This window comes from Corythoichthys intestinalis, chromosome 1 (genome assembly GCF_030265065.1).
Source record: "Corythoichthys intestinalis isolate RoL2023-P3 chromosome 1, ASM3026506v1, whole genome shotgun sequence".
NCBI classification, from domain to species: Eukaryota; Metazoa; Chordata; class Actinopteri; order Syngnathiformes; family Syngnathidae; genus Corythoichthys; species Corythoichthys intestinalis.
This window is the reverse complement of record NC_080395.1, coordinates 71,515,741-71,540,084: the sequence shown is the minus strand read 5'-3', so window position 1 is coordinate 71,540,084 and position 24,344 is coordinate 71,515,741. Positions and strand designations below refer to the sequence as shown.

Below are 24,344 nucleotides of genomic sequence, written 5' to 3'. Positions count from 1 at the left end.
CAAGTACCGAAACGGTTCAATACGAATACACGTACCGTTATACCCTCAATTAAATTGCCTTTGAAGATGACGTCTGTTCTATGTGTTGGATTTTATCAAGTAAATTTCCCCCAAAAATGCGACTTATACTCCGGTGCGACTTATATATGTTTTTTTCCTCTTCGTTGGGCATTTTATGGCTGGTGCGACTTATACTCAGGTGCGACTTGTAGTCCGAAAAATATGGTAGTTTATTTTTAATTTAAAACAATTCTTTAAAGTTTGGTAGCACAGTAAGCTCATCTGGCTGTATCTGGATTGGAGGTGCAAACCCTAGGTGTTGGAAGAGGCGTAACGGGCACGTACAATAGGCAGGTACACTAGGACGGATCAATTTTTTGCCCTGTAATTCGGACAATATTTTAGAACTGTCCACATTACGTTTAAGGTGCATTTATAAACGCCCCGCTCCTTCATGGAAAGCATGCATTTGTGCAGACTACGCATGACAAAAAGGAGCCTTTTATGTGATTTTTCGGCATTGTTTGACGTCTACTCCAGACATATTCAAGTGTAATATTTACAAGCTTTTCCAGTTGGAAAAACAGGAGTAGGTAAGCCACGTCTTTACCATTTGCCTCCATTGTTTCCAATGCCGTAATGCCACACAAAAAAATGTCAATGGCGGGTTCCATGACATCACTTCCTTTGTATCCAATTATTACACTGATACCCCGGCTATACTAGGCGCCGGGTCCGTAGTTAATGAAATTACACGGCCCCCTGCCCCGTGTAACAAAATCTCCGGACAAGAGCTGCTGTGTAGCTTATAGTAGTTTAAAGCCATTATCCGTCCTAGTGTAGTTGTAGCCTCTGAGTTTTGCTAGGCAATTGAGAGAAGCAATTGAAAGAGTGGCATGCATCTGTTCAAACCTGGGCCCAGCTACTTTCGTCGTCGTCCTGATGTTAGCATATAGTTAGTGAGCATTGTGAAGAGAAAACAAAGGCTGGGTTATTGAGTTTGCAGTGCTGGGTTAGAACAGCTCTGGGCTAAATTGTAACGTGAAAATGACAAAACTCAGTACACACACACACTACACTATACCATACCATACCATGAATCATACCACAACAGTTACGACATACATTGTTCCAAATATCTTAAATTGTGTTTTAAATCCACGTAGAACAGCTAATCAAAACAAAGCAAAAACATTATAATCTACCATATACAGGCAGTCCCCGGGTTACAACGTACCCGACTTACGTGATTTCGACTTTACGACGAATTTTGTCTCCAGTCTTTTTTAATGTTGACTTTTGTTTTGTGATGCATGCTTTTATTTTGGCGCAGGAAACATAGGGCAAGTAGTACTGAACTCCTGCACGCGAGTGCATGTACACATAAAAAAGAACGTCTTTGCGCACACGAGGAAGAGCGCAGCCGAGTGAGAGAGGGGATAGATGACAGGTGCAAGCTTGCGTGCACATTTGTTGCTAGTGAAGCATCCACAGAGGCAATTGTGGTCAAACACTTTGGCGAGTATGTGATTGTTTTTGATGATGACTGGAAGGTAACATACATGGTAATCGTTTGTGTGGATTGCTATTGCTGTATCAATAGCTAGTTACAGTGGTGTGAAAAAGTATCTGAACCTTTTGGAATTTCTCACATTTCTGCATAAAATCACCATTAAATGTGATCTGATCTTTGTTAAAATGACAAATATGTAAAAACAGCGTCTGCTTTAACTAAAACCACCCAAACATTTGTAAGTTTTCATATTTTAATGAGGATAGCATGCAAACAATGAACGAAGCGGGAAAAATAAATAAGTGAACCCTCTGCCTAAGGATACTTAAAGAGCAATTGAAACCAATTTTTACCAAATAATTTAAATCAAGTGTGTGTCCAATCACTGATGATTGGACACACTATACCCTACCCACTATAAAACACAAACCTGGTAAGAATTGTCTTTATAAGAAGCACTGTTTTATGTGCATCATGGCTCGGTCAAAAGAGCTGTCTGAAGACCTGCGATCAAGGATTGATGATTTGTAGAAAGCTGGGAAAGGAAACAAAGTCTGGATGATCATCAATCGACAGTCAGAGAAGTTGTCTACAAATGGAGCGAGTTTGGCACTGTTGCTTCTCTCGCAACGAGTGGCCGTCCACCAAAGCTGACGAGTTCAGCGCAGAATACTCAGAGAGGTAAAAAGGAACCCTAGTGTGTCTGCTAAACACTTACAGAAATCACTGGCACAGTCCAATATCTCTGTGCACACATCAACTATATGTAAAACTATGGCCAAGAATGGTGTTCATGGGAGGACTCAATAGAGGACGCCACTGCTGTGTATAAAAAACATTGTTGCTTGCTCAATGTTCGCAAAAAGGCACTTGGACACTCCACAGAAGTTTTGGCAAAATATTTTGTGGACTGATGAAACAAAAGTTGAATTGTTTGGGAGTAACACACAACGTAATGTGTGGAGGAAAAATGGAACAGCGCACTAACGTCAACACTTCATCCCCATCGTGAAGCATGGTGGAGGGAAGCATCATTATTTGGGGCTGTTTTGCTATCTCAGGGCCTCACAATCATTAATGGAAGAATGAATTCAAAAGTTTATCAAGATGTTTTGCAGGGAAAACCTGAGGCCATCTGTCAGATAGTTGAAGCTAAAATGCTGCAACCACACAATGATGCAAAACAAAGAAGTAAATCAACTTCAGAAGGGTTTCAGGAGAACAAAATACACGTTCTGGAGTTTCCAAGTCAAAGTCCAGACTTGAACCCCATTGAGATGTTGGGGCAACACAGCATTTCATGCGAGACATCCCAGGAATCTGACTTAAACTACAGCAGTTTTGTAGAGAAGAATGGACCAAGATAAGTCCTGATCGATGTGCAAGACTGATCTGCAGCTACAGGAAGCGTCTGGCTGAAGTTAGAGCCTAGTTCGGGCCTAAAAATTCCAGCCCGACCCGACACGGCCCGCTGGTATTGAGGCCCGACCCGGCCCGACCCCGATCAATTAACTAGATTCGCGGGCCCGAGCCCGAAAAACCCGATTTTAAAAATGTTTTTATTTGTTGGAGTGACGCGGGGAAAAAAACAAAACGCAGCAGCAATTTGTTTTCATTTCTTCGAGTTGGCAGAAAAAACGCAAGTTTTCTTAATGTTTAAATAGTCTACATATTTTTATGATCATTATAAAAACATTTACACAACGAAATAACGCGGGAAAGTTTAATATTTAAAAAAAAAAATGCGGTTTTGCAGACACACAGAGAAGATTCAAAAGGATCACATTTGTGTTGCCTTTGTGTGCATAAATAAAATTGTCTTTCGTAACGAATTCACAGTTGTCAGAAAAAAATGCAAGTTTACTCAATATATAAATAGTCTACATATTTTTATGAGAATTATAAAAGCATTTACACAACGAAATAACGCTGAGAAAGTTTGTTAAATATATTTCTGAGTGTGGGATATTGTTCTCACATGGACGCGCCTCTCTGACAAGGAGAGGGAACAGCAGCAAAAAAATTAAAAAATAAATAAAAAATACAAATGCTTGAAATAACATTCTTTATTGTAATGATAACAATGCCAAAAATAAATGATAAAAAAATAAAAATGAAATAAAAGCTTTTAAACTGCAGGCTGGCCTTGACTGCAGTCTGCAACTTGCGGCCTCATGTCCTGCTCTTTATTCCTGTGAAATAAGGGGAATAATTAGACCGGCTCGGACTAAAAATGGTGATTTGAACAGCAGGATATTATGGCTTACTTACAGTGTTTATATTTTTTGGTCGTCGTCGTGCAGGAATAAGATAGCGTCCACTGGCAGGTTTCAGTGACGTTCTCCGCTGATCTATTGTGTGGCCTGCAGCGCTGAAAACTCTCTCACTGCTGCTGCTGCTGCTTGCAGGGATGCACAACACTTTTTCTTGCCAACTTGGAAAGTTTTGGGTATATATTTGTTGCATTCGACGAAGCCGACACAGTTTTTTGTTGCATCTTCCACGATCAATTGAAATTATTTCCACACCTTACTCCTACCAGTGCATTCTTGCCTCTTCCATTCCCCCGTCTTCAGTTTGTTTTTAACTTCTCGCTGCTCCATATTGAAAAAGAAGGACCAAGAGGATGAGGAGTTGTGTACACGCGGAAGGCGCCAGAGCAGGAGAAAATGAAAAAGAGGGCGGTGCCTCGGCCGTGGGCAAGCCCTACAGCGGGAGGGCAAGAAGAAAAAGCGGGCGGCGCCACGGCGTTCATGTGCGTGCGTGCACAAGCAAAAACGCAATACAGTGAGCCTGCTCTCCATTTAAAAAAAAAAAAAAAAATTTATTAGTCCGGCACGGCGGCCCGACCCGACCCGAACGTGAATGCTTAACATTTTGGGCCCGACCTGACCCGCACAAGATCTAACCTCTAGTTGAAGTTATTGCGGCCAAAGGGGGGGCCACAAAATATTGAATGTGATGCTTCACTTACTTATTTTGTTGCCTTTCTGTTATTGTTTGCATACTATCCTCATTAAAATATGAAAAAACACCCAAACAGTTATAAGTTTAGTTAAAGCAGACAGTTTTTTCCATCTGTGTGATTTTAACAAAGATCACATTTGATGGTGATTTTATGCAGAAATGTGAGAAATTCCAAAAGGTCCAGATACTTTTTCATACCAGTTTATCATAATAACAGCGTTAGAGTATAACAGTGTTTCTAACAAGGCTATTTTGTACAGCAATGAGCAATCTAATTGATTACTTTTCCCATCTTTGCAACGCCGTTACCGTTACTGAGGATGTGAAGGGGCGCTATGCTGCGTTACTACACACAGCTCACAACTGCTTGGTAGAGAAGAACCGAGCGGGAGGCGGAGGAGGGAAAGGGGTCATGACGCAGTTACAAACACGATGATTGGCTCGGAGCATTAGCACAGCATTCGCGTTAGCATCAGCATTTAGCTTGGCGAGCGTCATCTTAAACCTTCGGGCAACTTTTCTATTTATTTATTTTTTTTAAATAAAAAAATCGATTCAATTCAATCAGTTAATAAACATCTTTGATGTGAAAGATGGTCCAGAATGTATATGTAATAACGTGTAAAACATGAAAAGTAACGTCAGTTGAGTAACCAATTACTCGGACAATGAGGTAACAGAGTTCCTAGATCAATGACTAATTACTTTTTTAAAGTAAGATTAACAACACTGCTAGTTATAAAGGCAAATTTGAATTGCTGTTATTGAAGATGAAACAGATTTAATTTCATTTTTTAGTTTCATTGTAGAAGTGTTGATGTCAAGAGCAGCTGAATAAAGTCAGCAAACCACATAGACGTCTGACATTGTCATTTCGGAGTTTAACTGACTTTATAGCTAGGACTTAGCTCCAACGTCTTGGCGAGGATAGTACAATGATGTATGAAACATGTTTTTGGATAGTTATTTTGAGATTTAGGGGTTATTGAAAGGTACTTAAAGGACATTTGGGTTATGTCGCCAGCATAGGAACGGAACTCGTTCGTAACCCCGGTGAACTACCTGTAATTACATTTGGCCAACTTGGAACACACCTAATAGTCACCAGAGCTGTGAGAAACAAACCAGTGTCAGGCCAAACTGAAAAGACTAACCGTGGGTGGTGTAGCTGCCAAACTTTCCATTTCTTCATGTGTGACCCAAACGTTTCCCGTGGTCTGACCATTTGACACCCCCAACCACAAGTGAGTGAAGTGTGCAGAGAAGGGACAGTGATGCAGGATAGAAGAGAAAATATCAGGAAGCATTCATTGTTACAGCAAAAAGTGAATTTGTAAAATGTTAATCTGGGAGAGTATCATGCTCAGTGAGATAAAGAAATGTCAGACAGTGTGTGTACTATAAATGGGACAAATACCGTTCTAGAGGTGGGAGGTGCAGACGGACTAGTGAGTGACATGATTTCCTGGATGGCGAGACGAAGTTTCAGGCGATGTAAAGGGTTGCTGATGCCAATCTCCCTCTGGATTTCAGTGTCGGAAAGTGCTGACATAATGGCTCCGCTCTTTACGTTAGCGCGGCAGGCGGCTACATACCAAGCAGGCATGCCCACCCAAAGCTGGTCAAAAGGACAAGAGAAAGGAAGCAATCTTTACATACATATCAATATAATTAGATGCTATAATGATTATTTCCATCAATGCTTTACCTCAAGCCAAACGACAACAGTTGGTCCATCCCATTGGGCAAAAGGCAGGCCCTGCCTGCGCGCCTCATCTAACAGTTCATGCCTGATACACAAATTGTTATTTAAAACAATAGGAAAAGCTAAATAAAATAAAATAAAAATAGAAGCACACATTCCCCACAAACACATTCAATATCATAGCAGGCAAAACCAAAGACAGAAGAGCAGTGCAAGAAAACAAGACAGTCTCATCTGAAAAAAAAAAAAAAAGAAAAACAGTAATGCATTTGAAGACCTAATGTGTCAAAACCTTTGAAGTGATTTAAAAGTCCTTACAAAGCAGAAAAAAATGGATCTTAGTTAAGCATCTAAAAGCTAAAAAGTATTAAGGCACTGTTTACTAGATTTTTTTTCTCAGTCATTGTAATTCAAATGGCTGGAAGAAACCATTCCACTTTAATAGAAAAGTGACATAACATGCATCAAGAGAAGTATTAAGGGCAAGAAAAACTTTATATTCAATACAAAACTACTTACTAAGCATTCATTTCATACACAAAACTTTTTTTTAATCAATCAATGTAATTAAAAGACAAACCCTGTCATGTTTTGTGAAATCTGAAAGGTTTATCGAAGGACTCCAAATTTCTGTGGAAATCTCTCATTGATATTTAACCCTCCTATTGTGTTCGGGTCGAAATTGACCTGTTTGGATATGCAAAAATCAACGGTACTTTTCCCCAAATTGGCAAACGGCTCATTCTAGACCTGAAAACAATATAATGCAAAGCTTTAGTATTTTCAGGTTAAGTTTTAAATCATGGATCCAACTTGACCCACGAGCAAAAAATTCGTAAAGCAATAAACATGCTAATAATTAATTGTCCACAAGATGGCGCAGTTCATCAATCCGCGAGCCAATAAGGTGGCCAAAACTGAGAAAATAATGTTCAATTTCTAATAGAAGAACTACTCAGCAACTGATTATAGTGAATTTTGTTGCATGTGTATAAACACATTTCTTTAGTAACCATTACCCTTAGGATAGAATGGCATGCTTGAGAGCAAAAATACTGTAGTCAAAAAGAGCATCCACATTCACATTAGGTAAGAGCAATATGGAAAAGTGATCAGCCATTCAGAAGGAAAGTAGCAATGAGGACCCCAAGTTTAGGAAGAAAAAGCACAAGCAATTATGAATCAACTTACCCAGTCTTTGGACTACACAGAGAATTAGAAGAGGTGATTAAAAAAAAAAAAAAAAAAAAAAAGAGCGAGATTGGCAAAAAATGAAAATAAATTCATGAATTAATACTTATTAATAGTACCGTAACGCTTAGCTGTTCGAAGTTTAAACTTAAGATAAATTATATCAACTAAAAAATGTAAATGAGAAGAACACAACATACACAGCTGGACAAAAGTATTGGCACACCTGCAATTCTGTCAGATAATGCTCAATTTCTCCCAGAAAATGATTGCAATTACAAATGCTTTGGTAGTAATATCTTCTTTTATTTTGCTTGCAATGAAAAAAGAGAATAGGAAAAAAAATTAAATCATTATCATTTTACACAACACTCAAAAAATGGGCCGGTACTTGCACCCTTTGAAAAATCATGAGATGCTTCTCTAATTTGTGTAATTAACAGCACCTGTTACTTCTGGCACATAACAGGTGGTGGCAATAACAATCATACTTGCAGCGAGTTAAAATGGATTAAAGTTGAACCTCTGTCCTGTGTCCTTCTGTATATCACATTGAGCATGGAGAAAAGAAAAGACCAAAGAACTGTCTAAGAAGTTGAGAAGCAAAATTTTTAGGAAACATGGGCAATATCAAGGCTACAAGTCCATGTCCAAAGACCTGAATGTTCCTTTGTCTACCATGCGCAGTGTCATCAATAAATGTAAAGCCCATGGCACTGTGGCTAACCTCCCTAGATGTGGACGGAAAAGAAAAATTGACGAGAGATTTCGACAAAACATTGTGCGGATGGTGGATAAAGAACCTCGACTAACATCCAAACAAGTACAAGCTGTCCTGCAGTCTGAGGGTACAAACAGTAGCAACCCGTACTATCTGTCGGTGTCTGATTGAAAAGGGACTTTATGGTAGGATACCTAGGAAGACCTCACTTTTGACCCAGAGACATAAAAAAGCCAGGCTGGAGTTTGCCAAAACTTACCTGAGAAAGCCAAAAACGTTTTGAAAGAATGTTCTCTGGTCAGATGAGACAGAAGGAGAGCTTTTTGGAAAAGGCATTAACAAAGAGTTTACAAGGGGAAAAAAACAAGGCCTTCAAAGAAAAGAACACGGTCCCCACAGTCAATCATGGCGGAGGTTCCTTAATGTTTGGGGTTGCTTTGCTGCCTCTGGCAGTGGAATGCTTGATCGTGCGCATGGCATTATGAAGTCTGAAGACTACCAACAAATTTTGCATCCTAATGTAGAGCCCACTGTGAGAAAGATGGGTCTCCCTCAGAGGTCCTGGGTCTTCCAGCAGGACAATGACCCAAAACACACTTCAAAAAGCATTAGAAAACGGTTGGAGAGAAGGTACTGGAGACTTCTTCAGTGGCCAGCAATGAGTCCAGACCTGAATCCAATAGAACACCTGTGGAGAGGTCTGAAAATGGTAGTTTGGAGAATAAGAGTGTGACATATCTCGATACAGCGATATATCGCGATATTTTGCAACCCGATCGGTTATCGATATGCTCCCGCCAAGTATCGATACTTTTATTTGACATATTGGCCATTGGATGCTGTAAACTGCTCAATGTTTGTTGAGCAATTCCTTGGCGGTCCACTAGGGGCGCTCGAGAGTGGCAGTGAAGGTACAGTGCGCACAAGTCGTCTAGAGAAGAAGAAAGAAAGCTCCAAGTGGGTTTAAAAAAATAAAGTTTCGTAAGAACGGTGGAGGAAAAGTGAGAAAAATGTTGGTACAAATCACACATGTGGACACACTTTAGATTTTACACTAACAAGAAAGGAAGTAAGGTGAACAAGGACTTTGCTGTATGCAAGAATTGTCTAACAAAAATAAGGTTCACTGTCAGCTGGTGACGAAGTGGACACGGATTTCTTCACTGCTTTGCTTTCATCACTTGAGGTAAGAACGTTTTGCAATGTACTTGTAATTGATTTTTTAATTTACATATATTATTTTGATGACATTTGTTGTTGAATGATATGAAATAAACCTGCAACCTAAACTGGATGAAAATGAATATCGAACAACCTTACATGAATTTACTGATTTATTTGATATTATTTGAGAACCACTTTTCATCTAGTTTACAACAACACAGTTATTACTGCCATTTTGATATAATAAGCCATAAAAATGGCTTGAATAGCTTTCAAGATATATAAGGTGATGTGCATGATAATTAATTTAGCCTACATATTAAAAATAGGTAATTATTGCATTTTTCATTTCTATACATTCAATTAATATTTTTTTTAATTCACTCAAAACTTACAACAACAAAAAATTAGGATTTCAACTCAAAAGCTATTAAGAAGCTGATATTTTTTTAATTTTTGTTGTTGTTTTTAAGGTGAGGAAGAATGTGACTGAGTCCAACATCTCAAATGCTGAGGCAGATAGTGCTCAAACCAATCTTTTGGCAACAAAGGTCATATACGAATAAAAGACCCACCAATTTTATCATTCCCCCACTCCAAGCTCAACTGAAGACTGACACCTACAGCACTGTTAATTTTTTTTTCAAAAGATTTAAAACTTTTAAGAAATTAAGGGTGCCATTCATCATGATCAAATGAAATGAAAAATATCAGTGGTTGTGGTTTGTTTCCTCTATATGTGCAGGTACACAATTTGCAGTAGATTTATATTTTACAGCAATGTTGCACTGAAAAGGTGTCACTGTTTAATAAATGACTTAAACAGTATTTTTTCTATTTTGAAACATCTTTTTTTTTTTCATTTCAACAGTTGTATCGTAGAATATCCTGTATCAAATTTCTGACCAATATATCGATAATCGCTGTATCGTGATATCATGAGATAATCGTTATCGTGAGCCTTGTATCGCGAATCGTATCGTATCGTGAGGTGCCCAGAGGTTCCCACTCCTATTGGAGAAGGAACCCTTCAAATCTCAGAGACAGACCTGAATCACTTGGCCAAAGAAGAACGGTCTAAAATTCCAGCAGAGCATTGTAGGAAACTCACTGATGGATACCGGAAGCGGTTGTTCGCGGTTATTTCGTCTAATGGTTGTGCTACCAAGTATTAGGCTAAGGGTGCCAATACTTTTGCCCTGCCTATTTTTGGAGTTTTGTGTAAAATTTTGTGTAAAAAGATAATGATTTATTTTTTTTCACATTCTCTTTTGTGTTTTCATTGCAAGCCAAATAAATGAAGATATTACAACCAAAGCATTTATAATTGCAATCATTTTCTGAGAGAAATTGAGCATTATCTGACAGAATTGCAGGGGTGCCAATACTTTTGGCCAGCAGTGTATGGCTGTGGGCGGTGACTGCGATGGAAAAGTTTATGTGGAAAGGAAAAACATATAATAATAAACTGAGGATGGGAGTGAATAGGAGCCAGGTGCGCAAGTAGTGTGTGCGTGTTGTGTCCAGCATAGAAATGGCGAATGAGCGAAAACCCAGAAGTTTTCAAATGAATACTGCTAGTAAATTTAAGTTTTGACACCTACTTCTTCTGCAGTTTTCTGTTCTTTTCTGCAGGGCCACCGAGGGTGCCCATTCCTAAGCCATCCTTAGGTGAGCTCTCTGCTTCAGGAGTTCCAGCTAAGAACAAAAGAAAACGTTCAATAATGTTGAGGGATCTTAAATGTTAAGACCTTGTGCTCACGTACTAAAAAGAGTATTTTGTCTCCCTCGTCAAGACAAAAAAGTACGTAAACATGACCTTGTTGGTAGGAAAAATATCACCTACAATCAACTGTATGATTACGACTTATTTCACAATCACGGCAGACCTTTTACAATGTCTCACTTGTTATACACCCCGACGTCAGGGTGTGAAGAGTGTAAGGTAGGGGTTAAGCTCTTGGTGAAGCGGCAGTTATGAACATTTCCATCCTAGGCAGACAAGGGCCGGCGTCGTAAAGTCAAAATCACGTAAGTCGGATACGTTGTAACCCGGAGACTACCTGTATTTAGAATCTTTGAGCAGTCATCTTTCACATGAAGGTCATTAATACTAGGTCTTGTCCTTTAGTTACTGCATGATGCTGTTGAATCCAAACTTAATGTGTTATATATACATGTTTCCAAAATTGGCTCCTAGCAACTTTGTGTTAAACACTAGTGCATAGGCCCGCCATGACTCTTGGCAACCAAAGCTCTTAAGCAATCTAACTTCAGTTTGGACAAAAAAAATTAAGTCACAACACAAGAAATCCAAATCTATCAAATTACTATGTGGATTACACAAAGCTTTTTCCGTTAAAAATTCTTTTGAATAATGCTTACATCCCTGAATTCCTTATAAACATGGACATAAAACAGTCTCGATTCTTGGTTAAAAGCAAAAAAATCTTGGAGGTAGCAGTTATTTTACATAAATATTGCGAAGTAAAATGCCAATGCTGTAGCGGCTAATTTCTCCCATTGATTTTTTTCCACAACATTTCAAAATGCAGGCATGGTAGGAATGGTAGGTACAGTAGTACCTCTACATTCGAAGTTAATTCTTACCAGGACATTGTTTGTAAGTCGAAATGGTTGTATGTCGAGCAGGATGTTCCCATAAGAATACATTATAATTCCATTAATTCGTTCCACAGCCCAAACACCTACACTAAATCCTTAATAAATACTTCTGGTACAATTACACATGGCAATTACACATAGCAAAACACATGATTATGAATAGAAAATCGGAACAATACAATAATAATAATAATAATTCCTGTAAGAATGTAACGAATCGGGTTCTAATGTGGCGGACGTTTTTTTCTGTATCTGAACGCACCGCGTGACTGACGTAACACATAGAGGAGCGGTGCGGTTGAGTTTACTTTTGCTTTCAATGTTTTCTTGAGTACACAGCCATTTGCGGCTGACAGCAAGCGTTTTGTGTTGGATAAGTTCTGGAATAAATGATAAAAACCTGACAAAGCTGGTGATTTATTTGGCGATGTAACCACAATAATAATTGTCAACTTATAAAGACTGGCGAACAGTGTTCGGAGGAGTACAGTGGAGATGTATTGTTGAGCCAGTTCACGGATGCGCTCCCCACGCTGATATTTCTCTATAATTTGCATCTTGATTTAGAAGGTAAACGTCACCTTTTTCCTTGTTTCACCACCTGTACCAACCTTTTTGAAACCTGTGTTGATTTGTCTCACAAGAAAGTCAGCCGTGCGTCCGTCTGCGGTGCTGACATGTAGACGTATTCCAAGCATGTCGTCGGATGTAAAAACAAATGGCGAGTCAAATTTTACATCGGATGTTGAAAAGATTGTGTGTCGAAGCGATCGTATGTCCAGGTACCACTGTACAATAATTACCTTGAATACTCGAATAAATCACTCCTGAGACAATCCTTCCTGTTTGTATGCGGTACAGCTTTCGTACCTTTTCAATCTAAATTCGGCGTTGGATCGCTGCATGTGTTGACTAAAGGCCCAAGTACACCGCATGCGTGATCGTTGCGTTTGCGTTCCGACTCCGGCAAAAAATAGCGCCGGAGCCAATCCGTTCCCATTATATCCTATTGTTCAACGTATACCGGCCGCGTCAGTGCTCCGGCTTGACTGCGTACCACCTCCGGCGTGCCGCATGCCCGCCGGATGGTATAGGCTATTTTCTATTTTTGCCGGACACGCATCCGGCAAAATGGGCGGAGCTGGGCCTGGACGTAACAACCCAGGTGCCTAATCACGGTTTAAACACGAGCGAAGATGGATGATGAGCGCTTCATCATGGAGGTGGAAACCCACAAAATAATTTATGATGCAGCAGATCCTTTCAATAAGGACAATATAAAAAAGGAAGCTGCAAGGTGTCCTATTATGTGTGTTTTTCTGTCCCGATCTCATCATGATGCAGTCATGTCTGTCTCTTAATTCCAGATTAACTAAAATATAATGCAAAGAAAATATGTGCTCTCTCTCTGCTTCTCTGATGAATATAGACTCCGTGTGTTTTTCGTTGTTTTAAATGGCACACTATCGCGCGCGATCACGCGAGAGCTCACGGGGGAGGGGGGGGACGAGGTTGGCGGACCGCAGCCGTGCAGCAGCCGGTATGATTTGCCTGTTTTTGACGGACTGCGTGGCACGCAGGCAACACTGAACCGGAACGCAAACGCAACGATCACGCATGCGGTGTACTTGGGCCCTAACTGCGACCGACTGCAAATAACTGAAGCGGACTGTAGGACAGCCCCCTACTTGAAGGCGTTGCGCAGTGGCTGACGGATGCGACCCGTCAATACGATTATGAAGTCTATGACACAGTTACTGCACTACTATTGTATCCCACCTTGGCTAGGAGAATCCTTTCCAGGAATGCTAGGACGACCCTTCTCCTTCTTCCCAAAAAGACGTCCAATGGAAGACTTAATGCTCTTCTTCTTGGCTGCTTTGTTAAGAGAGTCCTGGCTGCTGTTGCTGCTGCTTGGGTTGCTACCTTGCCCATCTTGCATGCCAATCACACTGTCAATAAATGACAAATTATTTCTTGATTTCACATTCAATTGCAAGTGTAAAAAATTTTGAAGTGTTGAGGAGAAGGCTGACCCTCGGATGTCTCTTATGTCCTCATGGCTAGAAGCATGACCTGCTTCCCTGTTAAGGCGCATTGAGCGTGGAGTGGTGGGTGGTGATGTCTCACACTGGATAGTGGTTTTGTCATCTTGAGCAGACTGTAAAAAAAAAAAATGGAAGTAATGAATGAGCACTCAAATTTCACATCAGGTGATAAAGGAAAACCAATTTCTTTGCAAAAGTTGACCTAATTAGAATTGTTGTCAGCCAAAGCACATTAAAATAACTAATATCAACAATTAAAAGTTAAATATAACCACATTCAATTTTACAGAAATAATTTGTATCCTACGTACAAGTGGAAGGGTCCTGGTAAGTGTTCTTACAAATGTTAACAGTCATTTATTTTACGATTTACCGTAATTTCCCTGATATAACGCGCACTTGTTTCCCCAAAATCAACTTGTAAAATCATGGGTGCGCATTATACACGGGTACATGGATGGAGACAAAAATATATACCAGTATATATTATATACACCTAAAGACACTTTTTTTAAATTGAAACGGCCATGTTGTGTTCCAGAAAACTTATGCAGCGATCCGCTGCCGACAATTACGGTACATGACGTCACCATTTTGTTTCGGTAATACCACTCTGATCAGTCGAATGATTTTGTCTGTGTTAAATTCTGCTTTTTTTCCCCACTCTTCATAAAGCACAGAATTTAGTTTCTTGAACTCATTTGAGTCAACGCTTATTGCAACTCGGCAACTCTGACCATAACAAACGTAACACAACAGAGACTTCCTGTGTCCGTCAACTATATCTGTCCCTCAGGAAACTCAAAGCCAAATAACAATAGTTCCTTTTGTGACACAGAGCGATGCGCTCTTTCCGTTTTCCGACTTCAGTCCCCACTTTTATTTTACCGTAACAATCCATGGAAGAAACATTTATTCATCATGATGAAACGCGCAAGTTCTACCGCAGCCTTTAAAAAAAAAGTTACATCTGCTTTGTTTTCTTCTGGTTTGTGGTAAATTGGAGAAGTTGTCAAATCATATTATTACCGTACATATTGTCAATTTACGGTAATGTTTTGAACTACCAATGTGTTATGCTTGTGCTGTGTTTCACCATTCAATAAAATGATATTTCTGTATCTGTACACGAGCTCTGTTTTCTTGTATTCTTCTATTTATTGGTGCTAAAATTAGGGTGCGCGTTATAAACGGGTACAATCATTTTCCCTAGATTTTACAAGCAAATTTGGGGTGCGCGTTATACACGGGTGCGCCTTATATTCGGGAAATTGTGGTACTTCAAATACACTATTAACCAACTATAATTTGGAGATCTCATAATGATTATACCGAAAATTTACCGTAACCGAGATGGTTCACGATGACCGAATTTTGACCATGTAGGTAAATTCTGTTTTTTAACGGAACGAACAAATGAACGTCTTTTCAGCCCGTTTTGACTAAGTGTTGTTTAGCGATGCTCATTCCCATTTAAAAAAGTACAGCCAGTTTGCTTACGTGTGAAGTCACGTGTTTATCAGAAAATCAAACAAACAGAAGCATGTTGCCATTTACGAAACGGTGGTGAAACGGCTACCGGTAGCCAGGCCACAGGCATTTCGAGTATAGCATTAGTCGACGCTCGTAGTGTTGTGTTGGTGCCAAGAAAGAACTCGACACCAGTTATGTAGAAGTATTTTGGTTTTGAGAAGGACGACGAACCACCTACATCAGTTTGACGGTCCATTTCGTAAATAGTGAATGCGGGAGCAGTGTTTTGGACACAGACTGTACCTAGCAATCAGTATGTCACGTTCTTTTGTATCTGTGTGTTCGACTTCTCTGATAGATTTTAAGATAGTACAATTTACAATGGATAAATTAAGCATTCAGCATAATATATAATCCAACATTGTTTATGCCCGTTTAATAGCCACAGCTATTTGTCTGTATGTGCTTGCTTTATTCTGTGTCATTACTGCCATCATAAAATCTTAAATCTTTCTTTGACATAAGAGAGTGCAGTGTAGCATACTGTGTGTGTGTGTGTGGGGGGGGGGGGGGGGGGGGGTATATTTCAGAATATGTTCTAAAAAACCTGAAACCTTGCCGTCAAAACAATAAGTTGTCAGATATTCGGTCCTCTATTTGCTCCAAGTCATTTGTGTTACAATGACATTTTTACACAGTAGCCATAGCAATATTTACAATGTTGTACAATGTTGAAGTTATACAAGCCGTTTTAAATATTTATACTTGAATGCTTATTGCTTATAAGATACTCTAAATGTACTATTTGTACATATGTTAAATTGAAAGCTGGTAACTAAATCAACGAGAAACTTAATTTGATTTCATGCATTTATTCAGATTTTCAAATTATATAACAGTCTGTTTGGGTGAATTTATCGTCATTTATTGTTATCGAGGTAAATCTGCTCAATTTACAGTGATATGTACTGAAGGCCATATCGCCCAGCCCAACTTGGAAGTGGGCATCATATTAAAAGATACATGTGTACAGTGGACCCCCCACAAAGCTCCTGTTCCCCAAAACGCCGAACAGTAAACTAAGCTACCTTAAGCACAGATATACAATGTATAAGACGTGTACGAAGGAGCTATCAACATTTATGATAATAATGAAGAATTACTGTAGCGGTGGAAAGTGAAGGTCTCCCCCAGCTTCCCTTTGGCCTCTCGTGCACGTTGTGGGGAAGTGCCAAGGAGGTGCTAACAGTTTATACAGGCTCATTTATGCAGTGCAGTGGAAATTGTTCAATAAAAGTCAAAACGTGAGTAAATTTAGGAATTGAAAATAGCGCCGGAGTCTCATTCCTTCGTGATGTGATCAGTCCAGAGGAGCGCCATACATATCAGCATGCTAAAGAATGCCTGTGACTGTCTCATGGGGGGGGCTATAGGCCCGACATGGATCAGTGTTTATGTGTGCTCAAGATAAAAATGAATGGTTTAAAAATGGTGTAAATAATAAATATATGGTAGTGTGTATGTATCACAAACATTTGATTGCTGGAGCTACAATCGTGCAAATGTTCTTGCGCAGCTTTCAGGTTGTATTGTGATAGAATAGCTATGATTTTGGTGCTTGGACTCAAACTGCCAGTTTGTGTTGTCACTGCCTGGTTTCAGTGAGTTCGTGTTGTCACTGCCTGGTTTCAGTGGTTTTAAGACTGGTTTAGGGAAGTTTCATTCCACTGCCGTTACAGAAATTGCTTGTTTTGATGCCATGTGTAGTCCTAGTTTCATTAAACTATTGCATCAAATCAGCTAGTGCAGAAATGGGCCATCCATCAAGCCTCTCATACGGATCAAAATTCTACCCCAGGTTGTTACGTGCCTGTACGGCATGTAACACAGGTGTTAATAGATTTGTGAGTAGACTGACAAGTGATGGCTTGGTGCGGAGCAAGTGCGTGTGTGTATATGTGTGTGTACATACATGCATACATACATATATATGTGTGTAGGTGGAATTTACATCAGTGAAGTTTTGGCAACTAGTTAAAAAACTCTTAAAAGTCTTGAGCCTTTTTTCACCATTATGTTGACATACTTTTCATTGTCTCAATATATAATCTAAAAATGTTTAAAATGCCTTGGGTTGTCTTGCTCATCATCTTTATGAACTTTGATACACATACTTGGATACATAACATACTGCTTGTGCGACCTAGGTGGCAGGGGGACGGGTTCCCGATAAGCTTCTGCTTTTCCGTCTCCCTTGTCATGTCTATCTTCATCTTGTCTTTCTTTTGGATAAACAAACTGATGATTTCCTTCTTTTCTTTTTTCTTTTCTCTTTCTTTCCTTATGATTTTGATTTTGATGATGATGATGATGATGACGACAATGACAATAAATTCAATTCAATTCAATTCAATCGCTAAAACTTATTATTACACTATTAACTATTACATTACGATCTTAGGCCAAAATACTCCAACATCATCAAATTCCGACTAGATAGATATTCAGAAATGAAGCAGTCCCGTGCCAAGAGCATGCACTCATGCACAGATAAAACATTTTCTATCGTCAAATTAAAACTATCATATCGCCGGTTGTTTGTAGTCTATCGGTGTCAAACGAAAAATTTTGAGCAGTTTTGATGGCAGCAGTCTGTGTGAAATAGATAATTTTTTATGGCAACTTAAAATCCCCACGGGATTAATCATACTGACGTAATAAAAGGACTCAGTTTATATTATTGTGTACTTGCAGCTGATATAAAACCATAAATTGAACAATGAAGTAAAAGGAAGACACACTAAATTACATTATTATACGTAATGTCAGCAGTATTGTTCTCCGTAGAAATAATGTTCGTGCACAGGTAAATGCTAAACAATTTTATTTTAAATGATTTAATAGAGTCATTCTTTCATGTGAGAGACTAAACAAAATACTGTAATTTCCCGAATATAAGGCTCACCCGTGTATAAAATCTAGAATCTAGGAGAAAACAAAACAGATGCGACTTTTCTTTTAAAGGCTGCTGTAGAACTTGCTCGTTTCATCATGATGAATAAATGTTTCTTCCATGGATTGATACAGTAAAATAAAAGTGGGGACTGAAGTCGGAAAACGGAAAAAGTGCATCGCTGTGGACTGTGACAATAGGAACTATTGTTATTTGGCTTTGAGTTTCCCGAGGGACAGATATAGTTGATGGACACAGGAACTCTGTGTTGTGTTACGTTTGATATGGTCTGAGTTGCCTAGTTGCAATAAACGTTGACTCAAATGAGTTCAAGAAACTAAAATTCTGTGCTTTATGAAGATCGAAAAAAGCAGAATTTAACACAGACGAAATCATTCGACCAATCAGCGTGGTATCACCGAAACAAGTATTACCGAAACAAAATGGTGACGTCATGTACCGTAATGGTCAGCAACGGATCGCCGCATACGTTTTTTTCAACACAACATGGCCGTGTCAATAAAAAAAATCTGTCTTTAGATATCTATATCTACATATATATCTATATCTACACACACACACACACACACATATATATATATATATATATATATATATATATATATATATATATATATATATAATATATTTCTGTCTCCATCCATGTACCCGTGTATAATGCGCACCCATGATTTTACAAGTTGATTTTTGGGAAAAAAGTGTGCGTTATATTCGGGAAATTACGGTATGTAAACTGAAGTATGCAAAAATGTTTAATGATGGCACCTGTGTTCCTATATACTGTATGTTATGCCCTATTTCTGTGTACACGTAAAAAAAAAAAAAAATCAAATCAAAAACACAGGAAGGTTTTTTTTTGTGCGTGTCTGTAAATAAATGGGAAAACATCCACAAAGGTGAATTTGCAAACTTAAATGTAAATATCTCGTGGTCCACTGTACATCACTGCAAACAAATGGGAGCAACTAAAGCACATTCCATAGTTGTGACAAGAGTGGAATAATGCTATTGATAGAGAGAGCAGGCATCTAGTTTACCTTCCTGCGGTGCTTGCGCAGGTCACTAGGCTGAAGCGTGGTAGACAAAAAAGGAGAAAAGCAGTTAGTGGAAACAAGACAGAATAGCAGTGAAACCAAGCCAAGCACGAACACATCAAACACATCAACTCATGGGTATTTTCTATTTCCCCTTTTTGTTGAAAAACACACACACAAAGTGGAAAATCAGTGACCTATACAACAAAGAGTTAAGTCACAGATTCCCAGCACATGCGAGTAAAGAATAGCAGCACAGCAAACAACCAAGAGTGAAGTTGCAGAGTCATACCAATTGGATGGATACAGCCAAGCTTTTTTTTAATTTTTTTTTTTTTTTTTAAACAGCACAAATATGCGTTTTTAGGGAGGGGGGACTAAAACTTTAAAAAAGGAAAACAAAAGGTCAAGATGGCTGCTTTTTGTGATATACAGTTCAAGGTAAACAAAGATGTATATAATATGCTAAAGCTGTGTGCGTCCTTTTTCAATCTTTATCGGTCATGAAAGGGTGACCCCCCCACCCCACTCCCTCTCTTTCAGCATTCCACAGAGGCCTGGCATTAGCAGAGCAAATAAACCATGAGCCTGCCACATTTTTATGGACGTTTGTTTTGCCCCATGAGCAAAATAGCGAATCATTCATTTCCTTTTCTCAACTCGCATTGTGAGGTCAGGGCATGTAAGAGATTAGTACACTCCAAAAGGGAAACAGGAAAAGGAAATTGAGGGGTGAGCATAAAAGTAAATCTGATCCAAAAAAATGTTGTCTTTCTATGATGTCTCTTGGCTTAGATTCAAGATATTCATGCCAGCTACCGCTTTGATTTAACATTAGACAACTGACATGTTGGACGTACCGACAATTTTACTCACAATATTTCAAAACAAAGAGTTTCAAAATGCTGTTCAGCAGAGTGCAAAAACCAAAAGCAGACAGTTATTTTCCGACTTTACTTGCTTTTTTTCTCTCCATTTATAACAGTGGCCTATTTATGGATGTTTTTGACGAACAAGCTTTGACTTATGGTGGCGTTCCGAAAACTCATTAAAGGCTAACCATAGATGGTTAGACATATTTTATAAAATGGATATCCAAATTTTGACAGGACACAGCTCTTGGCAACAACAAAGCTTGCCAGATGCTTTGTCAGACTTCATCAAAAACCCTGACAAATAGGGCCCCATCCAGTGACGTGCGGTCAGGGGAGGCAGGTGAGGCAGAGCCTCACCTGTCATCATGACAAAAAAATAATTATAGCATCAAATTTATATTAATATTTGTCCATTGCTCTTTATGTATAACTCATTTCAAACATTTTTTATAGTCAAAATCGCTGAATTTGCCAATTTCCTGTTCAAATAAAGAAATGAAACGAGAGGTGCGGCAGCAACGAGTAAAGCCTCACCTCTGATTGCGCAATCCATAACAAACTGGGTTGATACATGGAATTGGAGCGTGCTGGTTGCCGTACATCTGCATGTCGCCATTATAATGTTTCCAGATCCGTTTATTTGACCTGATTTTCCACAGTCTGGCTAATGTCTTTAACCCTTAAAGTTTAATGTTTGTTAGCGATATATTTAGTTTTGCTGATGGGAAATGAAACCACAGTGAAAAGGCACAGCTTGCGGCAGATAGTACTCTGCCGCACTGAAAGGGGGCGTACGTGAAACTGGACTTTCCGTCAAGAGTGGACGCGATTAACACCACACCGGAGCTAAAAGGTTTGCTTCAAACTGCGGGACAGAAGATAACTCGCGCTTTTCAAACGGACTGGTACACCCGAAAAGACTGGCTATGTGGCTGTCCTTCGAAAAATCGCCTTTGCTGCTTTCCCTGCCTTTTCTTCTCAACTTGTGCCAATGTCTGGACTAACACGAGATATTGTGACATTAAAAAACTACCACGAAGCCTCAGCAAACACGAGAGCTCGACCATTCACATTCAAAGCCTGATTGCTTTAAAAACTTTTGGAAGCTCAAGGATCGATTTGGCTTTGACGAACAGCGGAAGCTCAACGGTAGCATTCAGAATGCTAAGGTAAAGAGTTTGAAAGACCTCATTAATGCAACCTGCATCCTAGCTAAACAGGAGTTAACATTTCGTGGTAACAATGAGCGTGTAAGCTCTTCTAAACGTGGCATATATGTAGAACGATTACATGGTTTTGCTGAGAAAGATGGAAGGTTAGCTTGACAGAGCATTTGGACACATCCACTGTGTGTTCTGGCTTGTCAAATAGAACACAGCGATCTAATTGAAGCAATCCTCTCCATTGAGGCGGAGAGATTTTCTTTAAAGTAAAGGAAAATAAGGAGGACTTTTACAAAAAGGGCGTAGGTTTGCATAGGGACAGTAGGGACATAACACTACCAACTTTTCAGGATGCTAACATTGTCTCCACCAACTTTAAAGCAACCTTACCTTTTTTGCATGATATAATGTTCAGTTATACAGAGAATTTAGATCTTTCAATAGTTCCATATGTTGTAAGGATAGAATTGACCCTACCATTATTAAGTGAATTATTTTCATTATGTTTATGTTTGCTAATAAAAACCAGACCTTTATTCAGGAAGTTTTCAAAATGTTTCTTTAGTATTTTTTGAAAACAAAGGTTTGAATCGAACAGTGTATCATCTGAACCAATGCACGTAAAAGTTATTATCAGTAGATAAGGATTTATTTTGCATTGATCATTTTGCCTATTAATTAATTAAGTTCTTATACATGAGAAATGTGGCCCTTTGCCCCCTTCATCCAATCTGTTTGGTCTTATTAATGTCCCGTCCCCAGCAAAAAGTGTACCTATAGGCAGGTTATGCTGTTATATCGTCCCTACGTCCCCAGCAAAAAGTGTACCTATAGGCAGGTTATGCTGTTATATCGTCCCTACGAATGTTGAGACCAAACCTATGCCCTTCCAAAATAACACCGGTTTTTGTGGTGAAGGACAGGCGCAAGACCACAAACAGTTTTAATTTCAATTTTATAAAAAAAGGAAAAGAAAAAAAAAAGAGCTTAGACTAAGAAAAATACAATAGAATATTTAAAAACTAAATTTTGGCCTTAAATATTATTTGTTTTTCTTTTCACACATTTTGTTTAGCATTCTGTAATAAATTGATTAAAGTATCAGAATTAAAAGTTTTAAAAACAACTGAATATTTCACCAAAGGTCATAATTGAATTCTGTGGTTTTGTACACCACTCTTTACTCTCATTTATGTTGCATGAATTATAGAATTGCGACGGCCAACACATTGAGTGTGTAGAGCAAATGCATGTTATTTTCTTACTTTTACGTATCGATAATATGTACCGTGCGTGCGTGTTTTGTGAAGAATGCTGATGAGATATGAAATAACCAGTTGCCAATTGAATAAGCTACCCTTTTTGGTTTATATATTTGGAAATCTGACACTAAAGGAGTCAGTGCCTCACCAACCATGAACCTCACCGCACGTCACTGGCCCCATCCAATGCTTTGTTTCGCTTCAGAATAATGATTAAAATTTAACCACGGGTGGTGAGATCGATTTAAGAATAGACATCCACTATTTGCCACGGTGTAGGGCTGCAGCTATCGATTATTTAAGTAATCGATCAATGTACTAGTTCAAATAATCCGATTAGGAACATTTAATGCGTTGCACAATACATTTTAAGAGATATAAAACAAAGGCTTGCTGAGATTGCACTTTCAAAAGACCATAAATACAAAATCTAATTCCCAAGTTTTTTTTTTTCACAAGAGCAATAAATGCATTTAAAAATAAATTAAAATATTTGCGCCTAGCCTGAAACGGTATTAAAGCAATTAATAAATGAGGTTTGAAGTACAAAAAAAGAACAATTGGCTAACTTGCACAGCAAAAATCCACTAACTTAAATGCTACAATTTTTTTTTACAATGCCATTAACAAATCGTTCAAACACATATTCCCCTAAGAACTGCTAAATATAGCTCTAAACTAAATTATGAATGCATAAACAATCATATATTGCTAAAAAAACAACAACAACAACAACAACCTTATGTTGGTCGTAACAAGAAGCAGCTGGATCAAGCCATGTTAGATGAGTTATGTCATATTCACTTTTGCCACTAGAGGGCAGTGTATCCATAATCAATAAAACTGAACGCAAACACTTTCAATACAAACCATTACAACGCCACTCTAAACGAATCCTCGAAACAATTCAATTGGATTCAAAGCTTTTTCTAATGAAATTACTCAAGTTACCCGATTAATCATTGCAGCACTACTATGATGAGACAACACTATGCTATGAATAACCATTTTCAAACAGCACTCAGGCGAAGGCTTCATCTGATATTATTATAGAACAGGGGTCGGCAACCTATGACACGCGTGTCAGCACTGGCACGCGAAGGGTTAACCAGTGACACGCTAGCGCATGGCAAAAAAAAAAAAAAAAAAAAAAAAAAAAAAAACAAGAAAAAAAGCGCCTTTTTACCTGAAATTCAGACATTTTCTGTTGCGCGCCCTGTTATTTAAGCCACACACACATCCAATGGAATTCCTGTCTAAAGAGACATGGGATTTACTCACGTCATTGCTTTCACATATAAAAAGATGTCCCGAGAATGGAGCGGGTTGGACGCTTTCACAGACTGAGACTTGTCCCGTATTGCCCACTGGCGCTCTCTGTGCGGGAAGAGCCGCTGGCGCGATTTTATAACTTCTGACATTACGTCATTTTTGGTAGCCATCGGCTGTCACAATGTTGGTCAAATCGTGTTTTATTCCAGAGTCAGCGTTCCCAACGTCGTAACTGCAGCCAATTCAATCTCATCAAGACTGTATTTAAGAGTGTTATTCCCCCACCAAGATCTGCACCCGCGGCTCCACCCGGGCTGGTATGGGGCTAGATCAGTCTTCTAGCCCCACACGCCCGAG

At 38.9% G+C, this 24,344-nt stretch overlaps 1 protein-coding gene across 9 annotated transcripts in view; it reads right to left on the bottom strand.

Moving 5' to 3' along the window:
* Positions 1-24,344, bottom strand: part of ppfia1 (PTPRF interacting protein alpha 1) — a 129,796-nt gene that overhangs the window by 29,527 nt on the left and 75,925 nt on the right. For 4 of the 9 annotated variants that reach the window (XM_057838395.1, XM_057838406.1, XM_057838388.1 and 1 more), the window contains exons 17-24: positions 19,419-19,448; positions 13,923-14,047; positions 13,666-13,838; positions 10,866-10,959; positions 6,189-6,270; positions 5,898-6,098; positions 5,635-5,697; positions 913-939 (exon numbers count right to left, since the gene is read on the bottom strand). In XM_057838395.1, coding sequence (XP_057694378.1) covers positions 913-939; positions 5,635-5,697; positions 5,898-6,098; positions 6,189-6,270; positions 10,866-10,959; positions 13,666-13,838; positions 13,923-14,047; positions 19,419-19,448 — 795 coding nt within the window. The remainder of the gene's footprint in view (positions 1-912; positions 940-5,634; positions 5,698-5,897; positions 6,099-6,188; positions 6,271-10,865; positions 10,960-13,665; positions 13,839-13,922; positions 14,048-19,418; positions 19,449-24,344) is intronic. The other 5 variants (XM_057838444.1, XM_057838451.1, XM_057838415.1 and 2 more) reach the window with 4 other exon arrangements.